General features: G+C 45.9%; 1 protein-coding gene across 3 annotated transcripts in view; it reads left to right on the top strand.

Moving 5' to 3' along the window:
• LOC129855579 (long-chain-fatty-acid--CoA ligase ACSBG2-like) overlaps positions 1 to 17003 on the top strand; it is a 58811-nt gene that overhangs the window by 16138 nt on the left and 25670 nt on the right. For 2 of the 3 annotated variants that reach the window (XM_055923393.1, XM_055923394.1), the window contains exons 2-3: positions 11433 to 11565; positions 12980 to 13092. In XM_055923393.1, the coding sequence (XP_055779368.1) occupies positions 11456 to 11565; positions 12980 to 13092 (223 nt within the window). In that variant the 5' untranslated portion in view covers positions 11433 to 11455. Of the gene's footprint in view, positions 1 to 2723; positions 2890 to 11432; positions 11566 to 12979; positions 13093 to 17003 lie in introns of those variants that run through there. The other variant, XM_055923392.1, reaches the window with a different exon arrangement.

Below are 17003 nucleotides of genomic sequence, written 5' to 3'. Positions count from 1 at the left end.
GGAGGATGTCTTCCCTGTAACGCACAGCGTTGATTTCCTGCAATGACAACAAGCTCAATCCGATGATGCTGTGACACACCGCCCCAGACCATGACGGACCCTCTACCTTCAAATCGATCCCCCTCCAGAGTACAGGCCTTGGTGTAATGCTCATTTCTTCGACGATAAACACGAATCCGACCATCACCCCTGGTGAGACACAACCGCAACTCGTCAGTGAAGAGCACTTTTTGCCAGTCCTGTCTGGTCCAGTGACGGTCAGTTTGTACCCATAGGCGACGTTGTTGCCGGAGATGTAAGGCAGGTCCTCACCAGACAACAGGCCTACAAGCCCTCAGTCCAACCTCTCTCAGCCTATTGCAGACAGTCTGAGCACTGATGGAGGGATTGTGCATTCCTGGTGTAACTCTGGTAGTTGTTGTTGCCATCCCGTACCTGTCCCGCAGGTGTGATGTTCAGATGTACCGATCCTGGGCAGGTGTTATTATACGTGGTCTGCCACTGCGAGGACGATCAGCTGTCCGTCCTGTCTCCCTGCAGCGCTGTCTTAGGCGTCTCACAGTACGGACATTGCAGTCTATTTCCCTGGCCACATCTGCAGTCCTCATGCGTCCTTGCAGCATGCCTTAGGCACATTCATGCAGATGAGCAGGGACCCTGGGCATCTTTCTTTTGGTGTTTTTCAGCATCAGTAGAACGGCATCTTTAGTGTCCTAAGTTTTCATAACTGTGGCCTTAATTGCCAACAGTCTGTAAGCTGTTAGTGTCTTAGCAACCATTCCACATGTATATTGATTGTTTATGGTTCATTGAACAAGCATGGGAAGCAGTGTTTAAACCCTTTGCAATAGAGATCTGTGAAGTTCTATGTATTTAAAAAAAAAAAAAAAAAAAATCTTTGAAAACGGGGTCCTAAAAAAGGAATGTTTTTTTCTTTTTTTGCTGAGTTTAGGTCAGCAGGATAAGGATGTCCTCCTGGCAATGTTATTTGGTCACCAACTACTTCTTAGAGTTCAGTGTGTTAAATCGGAGGGCCTGTTGTCCGGACCTCTGGCAGTCTCTATTGGGGTCCCACGGGGTTCAATTCTCGGACTCTTTTCTCTGTATATATCAATGATGTCGCTCTTGCTGCTGGTGAATCTCTGATCCACCTCTACGCAGACTATACCATTCTTTATACATCTGGCCCTTTTTTGGACACTGTTAACAAACCTCCAAATAAGCTTCATTGCCATCCAACACTCCTTCCGTGGCCTCCAACCGACTTAAAATGCTGGTCAACTAAATGCATGCTCTTCAATCAATTGCTGCCCGTCCGACTAGCATCACTACTCTGTACGGTTCTTACTTAGAATATGTGGACAACTACAAATACCTAGGTGTCTGGTTAGACTGTAAACTCTCCTTCCAGACTCACATTAAACATCTCCAATCCAAAATTAAATCTAGAATTGGCTTCCTATTTCGCAACAGACTCCTTCACTTATGCTGCCAAACACATCATCGTAAAACTGACTGTCCTACCGATACTTCACTTCACGTCATACAAAATAGCATCAACACTCTACTCAGCAAACTGGATGTAGTCTGTCACCGTGCCATCCGTTTTGTCACCAAAGCCCCATATACTACCCACCACTGCGACCTGTATGCTCTCGTTGCCCCCGCTTCATACTCATCGCCAAACCCTCTGGCTCCAGGTCATACGTTTTTGCTAGGTAAGCCCTGCCTTATCTCAGCTCACTGATCACCATCGCAACACCCACTCGTAACACGCGCTCCAGCAGGTATATTTCACTGGACATCCCCAAAGCCAACACTTCCTTTGGCCGCCTTTCCTTCCAGTTCTCTGCTGCCAATGACTGGAACGAATTGCAAAAATCACTGAAGATGGAGACTTATCTCCCTCTCTAACTTTAAGCATCAGCTGTCAGAGCAGCTTACCGATCACTGTACCTGTACACCGCCAATCTGTAAATAGCACACCCAACTACCCCCTCCCCATATTTTTATTTATCCTCTTGCTCTTTTGCACCCCAGTATCTCTACTTGCATATCTATAACTCCAGTGTTAATGCTAAATTGTAATTATTTCGCCTCCATGGCCTATTTATTGCCTTACCTCCCTAATCTTCTATATTTGCACACACTACATAGATTGTTCTATTGTGTTATTGACTGTACGTTTGTTTGTAACTCTGTTTTTGTCGTAATGCTTTGCTTCATCTTTGCCAGGTCGCAGTTGTAAATGAGAACTTGTTCTTAACCTTGCCTACCTGGTTAAATAAATCAAGTAAAAATGATCCATTTAGTCTCTGGAAAGACAAAGCTCAGCTAGCATAGCTGCTGGATCTCTATAGCAACCTGGCCTGACAACCAGATGAATCCCCCTTCCTTGTCCTGTAGTAACCCACGCCGTCATATCTGCATTGTGTGTTTGTGTGTGTGTGTGTGTGTGTGGGGGGGGGGGGCGGGGGGGGGGGGGGGGGGGCGCTCACAGCATCCAAGAGAAGCGAGAGGAAAGGGAATTTAACTGACTGCAGACCCATTCCCCTCCCCCTTGCATTCATTTGGTTGATGTGACCTTATATGTGGGACGAGTCTTGTGGTGTGAGCACTTTCAGCCAATGAGATGGGCTGTAGTGTTGGAATACTAGTGGGGGGAGTGTAAGGATGTCTGCAGGAAAGAAGCTAGTGCTGAGAGGGTGGGGTTTTGGAGGAGGGACAAACTCAGAGTTTGAAAATTAATGATGTGTTACAGAGGAGACTGAGTGGCCAGCATATTTTGTGTCTAGTGGCTGACAGAATACAAAGCACGCTTACGCAGTCCAGAGAACCGGCAACCATAACTGAAACAAGAAATCTGAAGTTTGCCTACTAGGATGCACTGTAAGTACTTCTACATGATTTGGAATGAGATGTTCAGCCCTTTCACTTAAATCTGACAGGCAACTGCTTATGTTAATTGATGCTTTTTATCTTTATATCAATAATCTTCTGGTTTTGGCTTATGGGAAGGCATTTCTCTAGCGTCATTGGGCTCTTTAAAGGTGTGACTGATGGTTTCTGTGTACCATCAGTATTTACATTTGAGTCCCTCTGTTAGTTTGAATTGTCCTTCGTGTGGTTTAGTTCGTAGATTAATATTACGTTATTGAGTTCAAAACAATTTATATACTACAGCTATGAAGGCTGATATGTGGTACTGGTTCATCCACCTCACTAGCCCATTTGGTCAGCAGGTATGTGTGCCTGCTTGCTGGCTGGGATGGAGCATCCAACCCTACATGTAGAGCTAATAGGACAGGGTAGGGCGAGGCAGAAAGAAAGAAACCCCAGCATTACTGGGACTCCTCGCTAGGCTGCTGCTGCCAGAAACAGCAGTTGGGTGGATGGATTGATGGAAACTTGATTCACCCCCAGTGTTGGAGCAGCCTTGGAAACAGGTCCAGGCAGAAGGGTGAGCTGGCCATCTAGGAGAGGCAGGCGGAGCGAGAGAAGGAAAGGCGAGGGATTTGAATAATGTAGCAAGTGCTTTCTTTGCATCTGAAATTCTCTAAAATGTTGGGTATTTAAGTGCTGTGTGGGTGGGGAGAGGGCTTGTTGTGTGTTAGGAAACCCTGCTTGGTTTTGGAGATGCCCAGTTTTGGGGAGGTTTTGTTGTAGTTAATGCTGGTTTCTGAAAATATATTTGATGTGGCTTTTTCAAGAAAGGCCTCTACTCAAATCAGTCAGTCTATGGTTGCAATCAGTTTTTGAATGGACATCATGTGGCAGTTGTGTACTGGACATACTGTTTGGGACCTAAACCTCTCCGAATTGACTGCAACGAGGCAGTCATTTGCTATTGTGAGGAAACTGTGCGCAATGTATGTCTGCACGATATGGGCAAAAATGTAATTGTGATTTCTTTCTTTTACCAAATATTGTGATTTGACATGCAATATGGGTATAAACAGTTGGGTGAACTGTTGGAATCATATAAATACAATGATTTATATTAAGAAGCAAAGTGGAAAACAGCATTGTTTGTAACAGTCTGTTGACTGCATTTGACCTAACAGAACAGCATGTAAACTTATAGTGAATCTAACAGCAAGGAGGGCTGTGTGTGTGTGTGGGGGGGGGGGGGGGGGGATTGGTCTAATAGGGCTGCTGCGTGAGACTTGTCAAGTCACGTGACATCACAAGAGTGGGTGAGGAATGGAACACTCATTCCAGCCTGAGGATCATCCCAAAGGCAGCATTCAGAATGATCAAGGATGCCATCTACCTCTTCTCTTGTTAAATAGTTGGGGTGTGTGAGCAAGCTTTTTCTGATCTGTAGGACTACACAATATGGGCAAAAAATGTCATCACAATTTTTGTAGCAAATATTACGGTTTTACTTGCGATTATAGTTCACAATGCTTGAGTGAACTGTCGTAATCATAGAAAGGGAATAGTAAAAATGTTATGGTTGGAATAGTGGGCACTTTGAATGCAGTTTTGTTTGCCATGACGATGAATGGAAAAGTAAGGGAGGAGATGGTTGTGACAATAGTAACCAAAGTGTTGGTCAGTGTTTCCCATGGGACCCTGATTTGGATTTAAATACACTGCTAAAAAAATAAAGGGAACACTAAAATAATACATCCTAGATCTGAATGAATGAAATATTCTTATTAAATACTATTTTCTTTACATAGTTGAATGTGCTGACAACAAAATCACACACAAATTATCAATGGAAATCAAATTTATCAACCCATGGAGGTCTGGATTTGGAGTCACACTCAAAATTAAAGTGGAAAACCACACTACAGGCTGATCCAACTTTGATGTAATGTCCTTAAAACAAGTCAAAATGAGGCTCAGTAGTGTGTGTGGCCTCCACGTGCCTGTATGACCTCCCTATAACGCCTGGGCATGCTCCTGATGAGGTGGCGGATGGTCTCCTGAGGGATCTCCTCCCAGACCTGGACTAAAGCATATGCCAACTCCTGGACAGTCTGTGGTGCAACGTGGCGTTGGTGGATGGAGCGAGACATGTCCCAGATGTGCTCAATTGGATTCAGGTCTGGGGAACGGGCGGTCCATAGCATCAATGCCTTCCTCTTGCAGGAACTGCTGACACACTCCAGCCATATGAGGTCTAGCATTGTCTTGCATTAGGAGGAACCCAGGGCCAACCGCACCAGCATATGGTCTCACAAGGGGTCTGAGGATCTCATCTCGGTACCTAATGGCAGTCAGGCTACCTCTAGCAAGCCCATGTAGGGCTGTGCGGCCCCCCCAAAGAAATGCCACCCCACACCATGACTGACCCACCGCCAAACCGGTCATGCTGGAGGATGTTGCAGGCAGCAGAACGTTCTCTACAGCGTCTCCAGACTGTCACGTCTGTCACGTGCTCAGTGTGAACCTGCTTTCATCTGTGAAGAGCACAGGGCGCCAGTGGCAAATTTGCCAATCTTGGTGTTCTCTGGCAAATGCCAAACGTCCTGCACGGTGTTGGGCTGTAAGCACAACCCCCAACTGTGGACGTCGGGCCCTCATACCACCGTCATGGAGTCTGTTTCTGACCATTTCAGCAGACACATGCACATTTGTGGCCTGCTGGAGGTCATTTTGCAGGGCTCTGGCAGTGCTCCGCCTTGCACAAAGGCGGAGGTAGAGGTCCTGCTGCTGGGTTGTTGCCCTCCTACGGCCTCCTCCACGTCTCCTGATGTACTGGCCTGTCTCCTGGTAGCGCCTTCATGCTCTGGACACTACGCTGACAGATACAGCAAACCTTCTTGCCACAGCTCGCATTGATGTGCCATCCTGGATGAGCTGCACTACCTGAGCCACTTGTGTGGGTTGTAGACTCCGTCTCATGCTACCACTAGAGTGAAAGCACCGCCAGCATTCAAAAGTGACCAAAACATCAGCCAGGAAGCATAGGAGCTGAGAAGTGGTCTGTGGTCACCACCTGCAGAACCACTCCTTTATTGGGGGTGTCTTGCTAATTGCCTATAATTTCCATTTGTTGTCTATTCCATTTGCACAACAGCATGTGAAATTTATTGTCAATCAGTGTTGCTTCCTAAGTGGACAGTTTGATTTCACAGAAGTGTGATTGACTTGGAGTTACATTGTGTTGTTTAAGTGTTCCCTTTATTTTTTTGAGCAGTGTAGATGGGTACATTCAGACAGATTTTAGAATATTCTTTGCCTTTTCTTCTCAAGAACGAGCTATTTTGTTAGATTACTTGTTAGATATTACTGCATGGTCGGAACTAGAAGAACAAGCATTTCGCTACACTCGCATTAACATCTGCTGACCATGTGTATGTGACAAATAAAATTAGATTTGCACAAATAACGCTGACATACTCCACCACTGGTAACGGCCTGTATTAAAGGGCAAACCTTGCTAGGAAACGTTTTCTATCTCAGTGCTAGCTAGAAATTAGCATTAGGCGCTAATACAATTTTATTTTATGCACATTTACAACTTGCTTAGACCAACTAACTAGTGTTTTGCAGAGAGCAAGTTACACATTACATTTACATTTAAGTCATTTAGCAGACGCTCTTATCCAGAGCGACTTACAAATTGGTGCATTCACCTTATGATATCCAGTGGAACAACCACTTTACAATAGTGCATCTAACTCTTTTAGGAGGGGGGGGGGGGGGGGGGGGGGGGGGGGTTAGAAGGATTACTTTATCCTATCCTAGGTATTCCTTAAAGAGGTGGGGTTTCAGGTGTCTCCGGAAGGTGGTGATTGACTCCGCTGACCTGGCGTCGTGAGGGAGTTTGTTCCACCATTGGGGTGCCAGAGCAGCGAACAGTTTTGACTGGGCTGAGCGGGAACTGTACTTCCTCAGAGGTAGGGAGGCGAGCAGGCCAGAGGTGGATGAACGCAGTGCCCTTGTTTGGGTGTAGGGCCTGATCAGAGCCTGAAGGTACGGAGGTGCCGTTCCCCTCACAGCTCCGTAGGCAAGCACCATGGTCTTGTAGCGGATGCGAGCTTCAACTGGAAGCCAGTGGAGAGAGCGGAGGAGCGGGGTGACGTGAGAGAACTTGGGAAGGTTGAACACCAGACGGGCTGCGGCGTTCTGGATGAGTTGTAGGGGTTTAATGGCACAGGCAGGGAGCCCAGCCAACAGCGAGTTGCAGTAATCCAGACGGGAGATGACAAGTGCCTGGATTAGGACCTGCGCCGCTTCCTGCGTGAGGCAGGGTCGTACTCTGCGAATGTTGTAGAGCATGAACCTACAGGAACGGGTCACCGCCTTGATGTTAGTTGAGAACGACAGGGTGTTGTCCAGGATCACGCCAAGGTTCTTAGCACTCTGGGAGGAGGACACAATGGAGTTATCAACCGTGATGGCGAGATCATGGAACGGGCAGTCCTTCCCCGGGAGGAAGAGCAGCTCCGTCTTGCCGAGGTTCAGCTTGAGGTGGTGATCCGTCATCCACACTGATATGTCTGCCAGACATGCAGAGATGCGATTCACCACCTGGTTATCAGAGGGGGGAAAGGAGAAGATTAATTGTGTGTCGTCTGCATAGCAATGATAGGAGAGACCATGTGAGGATATGACAGAGCCAAGTGACTTGGTGTATAGCGAGAATAGGAGAGGGCCTAGAACAGAGCCCTGGGGGACACCAGTGGTGAGAGCACGTGGTGCGGAGACAGATTCTCGCCACGCCACCTGGTAGGAGCGACCTGTCAGGTAGGACGCAATCCAAGCGTGGGCCGCGCCGGAGATGCCCAGCTCAGAGGGTGGAGAGGAGGATCTGATGGTTCACAGTATCAAAGGCAGCCGATAGGTCTAGAAGGATGAGAGCAGAGGAGAGAGAGTTAGCTTTAGCAGTGCGGAGCGCCTCCGTGACACAGAGAAGAGCAGTCTCAGTTGAATGACTAGTCTTGAAATGAATAGTATAATATAGAAAACGTGGAAGCAAAGTGGAAAGCTTTTAGGTTCTTGTTTGGTCAACGCATGTATTGCAGAGTAAATCTTGAGCATGAGGAACTGCCTGCTTGAGTGATGTGTGATTTGAGAAGTGGCCAAATGAGAACTTGAGCAATACATTCAAAGTTAAAAAAGACAGTGGTGTTTCAAATATTGTAGCCCCATGCAATATGGATAATTGTGCAGCCCTAGCACCCACCCCTGTTGTGGCAGACACATGCCGATAACATTGAGGCTGGAGACCCAGCCAAAGGGGCTCATCCCAGACAGAGGGCTCAATGCAGGCATGTCGACCCCCCCCCCCCCCCAACCTCCGAAGAACCACAACACAACTCCCACACTATAATCCATTACAGCCATGCAACGTGAACCCTGGCCACAGCTGTGTCTGAGTGTGTGACCATGGGGAATCTGCAGCTGCTCTCTTACTGGTGGAAGGGAAAAGAGTACAATGGCAGCTATTGTAGGGGTTGTGTCGGGGTGCAAGCGGTTAGCTCACTCCATGGCATTTGCCTCCTTGGCTGAGCCAGGCTCTGCAGGAATGGGTAATGTGCTGAAGTCTGTCAAGGTTAACGACAGTGTCAGAGGGAACGGGGAGGTAGAATCTATCGATCTGCTGAGCTACATCCCATAAACCATGAATCACATTGGTTTTAGTAACATTTGTACCTATCTCAAAAAATGTACAACCAACCACTCAACACCAGGTTATGAAATTGTCTGGGCTTTAAGGGTTTGCTGCACCCTGTCCCTGGCTCAGGAGAATGTTTCTGCTTTGTGATCTCCCCATGGAGGTTTTCTTTCCTCCTGCTTAATTGTACTCAGCTTGTATGTGTTTAATGGACAGAGCCAGTCCTAGATAAACAGGACCTCAGCCGGTGTTGGCTCTCCAACAAGGGGACAGAGTCGATAATGGAGAGTGGGCCGGGGTTACGTGGTTATTGTTCTACAGCGCTGACGTGTTTCCTGTACCGTGTTGGTTACAGAAATGGGACGTGCGCTCTGCTCAGCTCTCCCCCTCTTGCGTTACTTCCCACAATGGAACAAACGGATCATCAACGGGGCCAAACTGTGCTCTGTTTGAGTCTCTTTCACACAGATGGAGCCATTGAATTTAAATAACCAGAGGATGAACAAGCCAGCCAAATGAGTCCATCTTCTGCAACCTCTGCTGTCCCGCTGTCGTCATGTGTTCACATTACTTTATATCTCTGAAAGGGGGTTTCATAACACGATTAGGCCTAAATGTTAATTGAGGCTTCTACTGATTTTAGGAAAGGACCACATTGAATAAACATGGTTAATTTGTTTTGGCTAATCTGGAGGCGAGAAACCCACACCTGTTTAGGCGAGGTGCTGGCTAGTGGAGTAGAACACTTAAAAGAAAAGGAGAGCCGCACACTCGAGCTCAAATGCAATAATTTCATAACCTAATAATCAATGTTTCGACAGACAAGCTGTCTTCATCAGGGTATCATTTGTTTTGGCTGAAAGTATTACAAAAAAAAATAAAAACACAGTTCAGTCTACAGTAGCTGTTTTTGTAGTGGCACCTGTTGTCTGTCTCTTGGATCAGTACCCATTTGAATTCTGTCGACACTTACTGTTGTAAAATACCGTTCTTAAAAGATGTCCATAAAAGCATTTGGTGATAAACTATTTAGCTTTTCTGAGTGATCTCCAAGCAGTGTAATGACTCTGAGACCGTGTGTAATGTTTATCCAGAGACCAGAGCATGACCCTGTGACACGCAGCACAGTGGTGGGAGCCTTGTGAGCCGTTTGGCAGTCACATGCTACAGCGGGTTCTATTCTAAGGCAGTGGTTTCCAAACTGTGGCGCGTGCAAAATTGCACAAGGGTACAATTTCAAATTGTGTCATCAGTTTTCCTCTTGTCATGTCAGTCATTGCATACGTTAAAGCAGTGATCACCAACCTTTTCTGACCTAAGATCACTTTGGCAGTCAAAAAGCAAGCAGAGAACCACTGCACATGCATTTTAAGTCATGTTTTGACTTTTTTTTCTTTTTTTCATTAACCCGATTTTAAAAACAGTTCTGTAGGAATGAGGTAAGTGCAGTAGGCCAAATACATTATCACAGCATATTGGCTATATGCCTGGCCTGCCAATATTGTTCTTCTCGGACCCTATTCTATTTCAAAACTCAAGCTTTGATAACAAAATAGACAAGTTGGTGTGGCACATTTCGAGGCATAGCTGAGCATAAATTAAAATGGTCATGGTACTTTCAAAATAACTGAACTCTTGACAATCTAAGTCAAATTATGAAGTCAGTGGACTTCAGGTCGGAAGTCGGAGCTCTAGAAAGATGCCCAAGTTTCCGAGTTGGATGACCGTTCAAAAGTCGGAAGTCTGACATTTCAGGGTTTCCAGTTGTTTTGAAGACTGCATTAGTCTCAGCAGAAGGAGAGCGAGTGCAGCAGAGCTGGTCCGCCACTCACGGCCCCTGCTCTTTCCTCTGGTGCGGCTGACCAGAGAGGGGACACAGTCTTCGACCGGATGGCGAAACTCGAGTCGCACCGCATCTGCCTCTGGGGGGGGGGGGGGTGAATGTTGTTGGTACGACCAGCGAAAGTGAAATATTCCTCTATTAAAATAGACATGACGAGCTGCTAATAATAAAAATGCAGGGCTATCGATACACTTGGCTACTCATTCATTGCAACTGCAGCGCGATTGGAAGTACAGAGAACCGTGTTTTGTAATAGTGTTGACAATGCTGAATTAAACTTAGACATGAACTCATAAAAACATAATCTCTTTGCTGTATTCTTTGACAGTCTCTCTGGTCATGGTTTTAAAAGTTATGAAATCTCACGTAGGCTAGTATCGAACTTTGCTGTGGCCGAAGTCGTGGAAGCTGTAGGTAGGCATGGTTATTTGAGCTATACGATTGGCCAGCGCAGTAGGCGTACTCGATTTTAGCCAGAGATCTTCCGGTCCGCTGGGTAGGCGGAATTGTCTTTTCAGACAAATAAAATGGTTAAAAATGGGAACACTTTGCCAACCGGCGCGCAGAGCTTCTGAATCAAGTGCACCTACCGCCAACAGCGCAACACAGGATGAAAAAAAGAGGACCGCAAGCCTTTATGCCTTCAGCAAAATTCGCTGCACCAAATGACAATGTGTAGAATTGCAGGAAATGTGCTTTAAACCTGCTACATTTTTCTCTCCACCAACAAGAGGGGTGTGAACAGTTTGTCATGGACGGTGCTTGTGTCCATGGAAATAGACTGGGTGTGGGATGTTTCCCAATGCTGGTTGGGGGGCCTGAGTGAAAAAGTTTAGGAACCCCTGCTCTAAGGAAGGACTAATGCTCATTTTGTCACTCTCTCGAAGCCTGACAACTTCAGACACTTACAGCTGGGGAAACTCGGCCCCTGAGATTTGTGTGTGGGTCATGTGTGAATGAGTCATATGCTGTGTCTTACCCTGTCCCCTATCTTAATTTCCCCCCTTGCAGTGACTGTGTGTGAGCCTACTGCCATGTCCACAGCCATGGACCGCCCCAGGGAAGTCAGCTACCCGCAGTCATCCTGTGGCACCGGGGACAGCGTCGCCTCACTGGATGACGTCGCTGTGGATTTCATAGCCAAGTACGTACCTAGACTGAAACAATATCTGGTCCGATTGTGTGACTCTTGTTTGGACTTGATCGAAAGGCTCTCGTCACACGGGAATGATGCGATCTGATAGGAAACGATGACCTGCACCCTGTCACTGTCTTAACACCCCCACATCAAATAACTTCTTAGAGATACTTGACCTACTTCACCACACAAAGGTGACAGGGCACAATCTTTACACTTTGCCATGTCAACATTGTAAACAATTTGCTGTCAGTTAACAAGACCCATGCTGTGTTCGAATACTCATACTAACTGAACTGACTACTATTTGTGACATGAATTGAGTATAAAGTATGCTTGTTGGTCATAGTTAGTATGCCAAAAGTTCCCGAATGGCGTACTAAATTCTCCAAAATACGAAGTATACTTGCAGTGGACACGATTTATGTGCTTTTAGGTCCCATAATGCAATTCTTCAGAAAATGGGCGTGGCTTCATAACTTTTCAGATATGAAGAAAATGGCGGAAAATATGCCGAGAGTCCGAGAGCGGATACAAATTCATTGCTATAACTAATAATGGCAAATGTTAAGAGAATTTTTAAATGTAATACATTTTCAAATAAGTTACGTGTTATGTTGGCTGACAACCGCATAGCATTACAGCAGTATGCACCTAACGTTAGTTGGCTACTAATACATCAAACTTGCCAGGCAGTATATTAACTAACTACCCAACGTTGATTGACTTGATTATTTATTATTATTATTACATCATTCTTAGTTGTGCGATTCAAAGGCTATACCACTTAGCTATCTACTCTGATTTCAGAGCACTCTCGCGCAGAATAACTGATGAATTTATGAATGCTAAACACCTGTTGAATATGGCCGTGTCAGTAAACATCTCTGCAAAAAATGAGTAATTAAATTGTTGCCTGCAGCACAGTTAGTCACCAACCCTCTGGATAACATGAAAACAGCCTAACCAGCTCTGCTACGGCACGTAAAATGGTCAGTGAGGTGTTCTCATTTGTCACGCTCTGAATTTACAAATGGACTATCTGACAATGCTCATGATTAACGAACGCCCAGAGCACACTCTGGCACTCCAGATTGAATTTACGAACACACACGAAATCGTAAAATGTTGAGCTAGTAATTTGTTAAACTAGCAAGAGGTTGCATAGCAACAGCATCAACTTCCGGTAGACAGGCAAAGCTCTAGTACTCACAACTGAAAGGATACCGTTCGTTTCCAGTATACTAAAATGAACTAATAGTATGTAGTATACAGTATTTTAGGGTGGGTATTCGAGCACAGCAAGATTCTTTATCTTCTGACACTGAAAAGCTTCCTCCATCTTTAGACATGACAGTGGAATACAGTAGGACAGGACTGGGAATCCACTTAACATTGTTTATAACGTCTTTCCCCTCAGTGAGTCATCAGAGGAGTCAGCCAGTGAGCGGGAAGAGGAGATTGGGCCCAACACTGAGCTAACCAACAACCTCACAGACATCCTTACTGAACAGCCCACACACACAGAGACTGGTGAGTGCATATATATATACACTGCTCAAAAAAATAAAGGGAACACTTAAACAACACAATGTAACTCCAAGTCAATCACACTTCTGTGAAATCAAACTGTCCACTTAGGAAGCAACACTGATTGACAATAAATTTCACATGCTGTTGTGCAAATGGAATAGACAAAAGGTGGAAATTATAGGCAATTAGCAAGACACCCCCCAAAACAGGAGTGATTCTGTAGGTGGTGACCACAGACCACTTCTCAGTTCCTATGCTTCCTGGCTGATGTTTTGGTCACTTTTGAATGCTGGCGGTGCTCTCACTCTAGTGGTAGCATGAGACGGAGTCTACAACCCACACAAGTGGCTCAGGTAGTGCAGTTCATCCAGGATGGCACATCAATGCGAACTGTGGCAAAAAGGTTTGCTGTGTCTGTCAGCGTAGTGTCCAGAGCATGAAGGCTCTACCAGGAGACAGGTCAGTACATCAGGAGACGTGGAGGAGGCCGTAGGAGGGCAACAACCCAGCAGCAGGACCGCTACCTCCGACTTTGTGCAAGGAGGTGCACTGCCAGCGCCCTGCAAAATGACCTCCAGCAGGCCACAAATGTGCATGTGTCTGCTCAAACGGTCAGAAACAGACTCCATGAGGGTGGTATGAGGGCCCGACGTCCACAGGTGGGGGTTGTGCTTACAGCCCAACACCGTGCAGGACGTTTGGCATTTGCCAGAGAACACCAAGATTGGCAAATTCCCCACTGGCGCCCTGTGCTCTTCACAGATGAAAGCAGGTTCACACATGAGCACATGAGCACATGTGACAGACGTGACAGAGTCTGGAGACGCCGTGGAGAACGTTCTGCTGCCTGCAACATCCTCCAGCATGACCGGTTTGGCGATGTGTCAGTCATGGTGTGGGGTGGCATTTCTTTGTGGGGCCGCACAGCCCTCCATGTGCTCGCCAGAGGTAGCCTGACTGCCATTAGGTACCGAGATGAGATCCTCAGACCCCTGGTGAGACCATATGCTGACACATGCACATTTGTGGCCTGCTGGAGGTCATTTTGCAGGGCTCTGGCAGTGCACCTCCTTGCACAAAGTCGGAGGTAGCGGTCCTGCTGCTGGGTTGTTGCCCTCCTACGGCCTCCTCCACGTCTCCTGATGTACTGGCCTGTCTCCTGGTAGCGCCTGCATGCTCTGGACACTACACTGACAGACACAGCAAACCTTTTTGCCACAGTTCGCATTGATGTGCCATCCTGGATGAACTGCACCACCTGAGCCACTTGTGTAGGTTGTAGACTCCGTCTCATGCTACCACTAGAGTGAGAGCACCGCCAGCATTCAAAAGTGACCAAAACATCAGCCAGGAAGCATAGGAACTGAGAAGTGGTCTGTGGTCACCACCTACAGAATCACTCCTGTTTTGGGGGGTGTCTTGCTAATTGCCTATAATTTCCACCTTTTGTCTATTCCATTTGCACAACAGCATGTGAAATTTATTGTCAATCAATTTTAGAAAGGACACAAAAATGTAGGAAACTGGCTTACAACTGTTAGCGCATACACAAACTGGTTCACACACACTCTTGAGGTTGGCACTTAGGTACAGAAGGTATACCAGTACATTGATTTTGAGGTTGACCAAATTAATTGTCCCCTTTTTGAATTTTGAGGAAATGGGCCAAAGGGAAGTGGGGTCCCAAACTTCCCTTTCCTGTCTCTGGCCAAGAACATTCAGTCATCAACATTCCTAATGCCCTAAGTATGAAAACTATATTTATTAGGTGTACTCTGGCATTTAGAAAACCCCATCCTGAAGGTGTTCACAAACTTCAAATGAATAAATAAATTCACATTTCATAGTGTTGAGATTGGTCAGTAAACACTCTGTTGCTCTTAAATCAGTGGGGCATTCTCTTCCATCCACCCGAAGTGCAGTACAGCAGTATCATGAGGATCTGGCTGAGGCTGGTACCATGGCCATGCATGGCTATTGACTAAAGAAGTATTTGGTCATAAACAGTCCCCACTGAACTTCCAGAAGGTTCCACCCACAGCTCTGTGCTGTAGACAACACAGCACTCTATGGTCAGCCTAACAACAGGCCAGATGATCCTACGCTTCTCTGTTGCTATTTCGGTTTTATGCTTTGAAAGGCTTCAAAATATTGGCAGGGATTATCTATAGTTCCAGTCTTGTCATGGTGACCTTTCAATTGTTTTTATTAAGACCAAAATGCTAATAGTACTAGGTGAGTTATAGCTTCTGTTTCTCTGCCTAACCTAGCGTAGCAGGTGTAAAATAAATACTTTAGGCAATGCAGTGTTTCATATATGTGGACGCCCCTTCAAATGTTTCAGCTATTTCAGCCACACCCGTTGCTGACAGGTGTGTAAAATCGAGCACACAGCCATGCAATCGCCATAGACAAACATTGGCAGTAGAATGGTCCCTACTGAAGAGCTCAGACTTTCAATGTGGCACAGTCATATGATGCCACCTTTCCAGTCGCCGAGTGCTGAAGGGCGTAAATCTGTCCTCTGTTGCAACACTCACTACTGATTTCCAAACTGCCTCTGGAAGTAACGTCAGCACAATAACTCATCAGGAGCTTCATGAAATGGGTCTCCATGGCCGAGCAGTCGCACACAAGCCTAAGATCACCATGCGCAATGCCAAGTGTCAGCAGGAGTGGTGTAAAGTTCGCTGCTATTGGACTCTGGAGCAGTGGAAACGCGTTCTCAGGAGTGATAAATCATGCTTCACCATCTGGCAGTCCAACAGACTAATCTGGGTTTGGCGGATGCCAGGAGAACGTTACCTAACCGAATACATAGTGCCAACTGTAAAGTTTGGTGGAGGAGGAATAATGGTTTGGGCTAGGCCCCTTATTTCTAGTGAAGGGGAAATTAACGCTACAGCATACAATGATATTCTAGACAATTCTGTGCTTCCAACTTCTTGGCAACAGTTTGGGGAAGACCTTTTCCTGTTTCAGCATGACAAAGTGAGGTCCATACAGAAATGGTTTGTCAAGATCAGAGTGGAAGAACATGACTGGCCTGCACAGAGCCCTGACCTCAACCACATCGAACACCTTTGAGACGAATTGGAACGCCGACTGCGTGCAAGGCCTAATCACCCAACATCAGTGCCCAACCTCATGAATGGAAGCAAATGCCTGCCGCAATGTTCCAACATCTAGTGGAAAGCCTTCCTAGAAGAGTGGAGGCTGTAGCAGCAAAAGGGGACCAATGCCATATTAATGTCCAATGATTTTGGATTGAGATGTGTTTTGGCCATGTAATGTATACTGAACAAAAATATAAATGCAACCATTTTAAAGATTTTTTGAGTTTATATAAGGAAATCAGTCAATTGAAATAAATAAATTAGGCCCTGATCGATGGATTTCACATGACTGGGAAAACAAATATGTATCTGTTGGTCACAGATACTGTAAAAAGAAAAATGTAGGTGTGGCTCAGAACCAGTTAATATCTGTTGTGACCACCATTTGCATCATGCAGCGCGACACATCTCCTTTGCACAGAATTGCTCAGGTTGTTGATTGTGACCTGTGGAGTGTTGTCCCACTCTTCTTCAATGGCTGTGCAAAGTTGCTGGATGTTGATGGGAACTAGAACACGATGTCATACACTACCATTCAAAAGTGTGAGGTCACTTAGAAATGTCCTTGTTTTCCATGAAAACATACATGAAATGATTAGGAAATATAGTTAAGACATTGACATGGTTATAAATAATGATTTTTAATTTAAATAATTGTGTCCTTCAAACTTTGCTTTCGTCAAAGAATCCTCCATTTGCAGCAATTACAGCCTTGCAGACCTTTAGCATTCTAGTTGTCAATTTGTTGAGGTAACCTGAAGAGATTTCACCCCATGCTTCCTGAAGCACCTCCTA

The sequence above is a fragment of the Salvelinus fontinalis genome, chromosome 5 (genome assembly GCF_029448725.1).
Source record: "Salvelinus fontinalis isolate EN_2023a chromosome 5, ASM2944872v1, whole genome shotgun sequence".
NCBI lineage: Eukaryota > Metazoa > Chordata > Actinopteri > Salmoniformes > Salmonidae > Salvelinus > Salvelinus fontinalis.
This window is presented reverse-complemented; position numbering and strand designations above follow the sequence as displayed.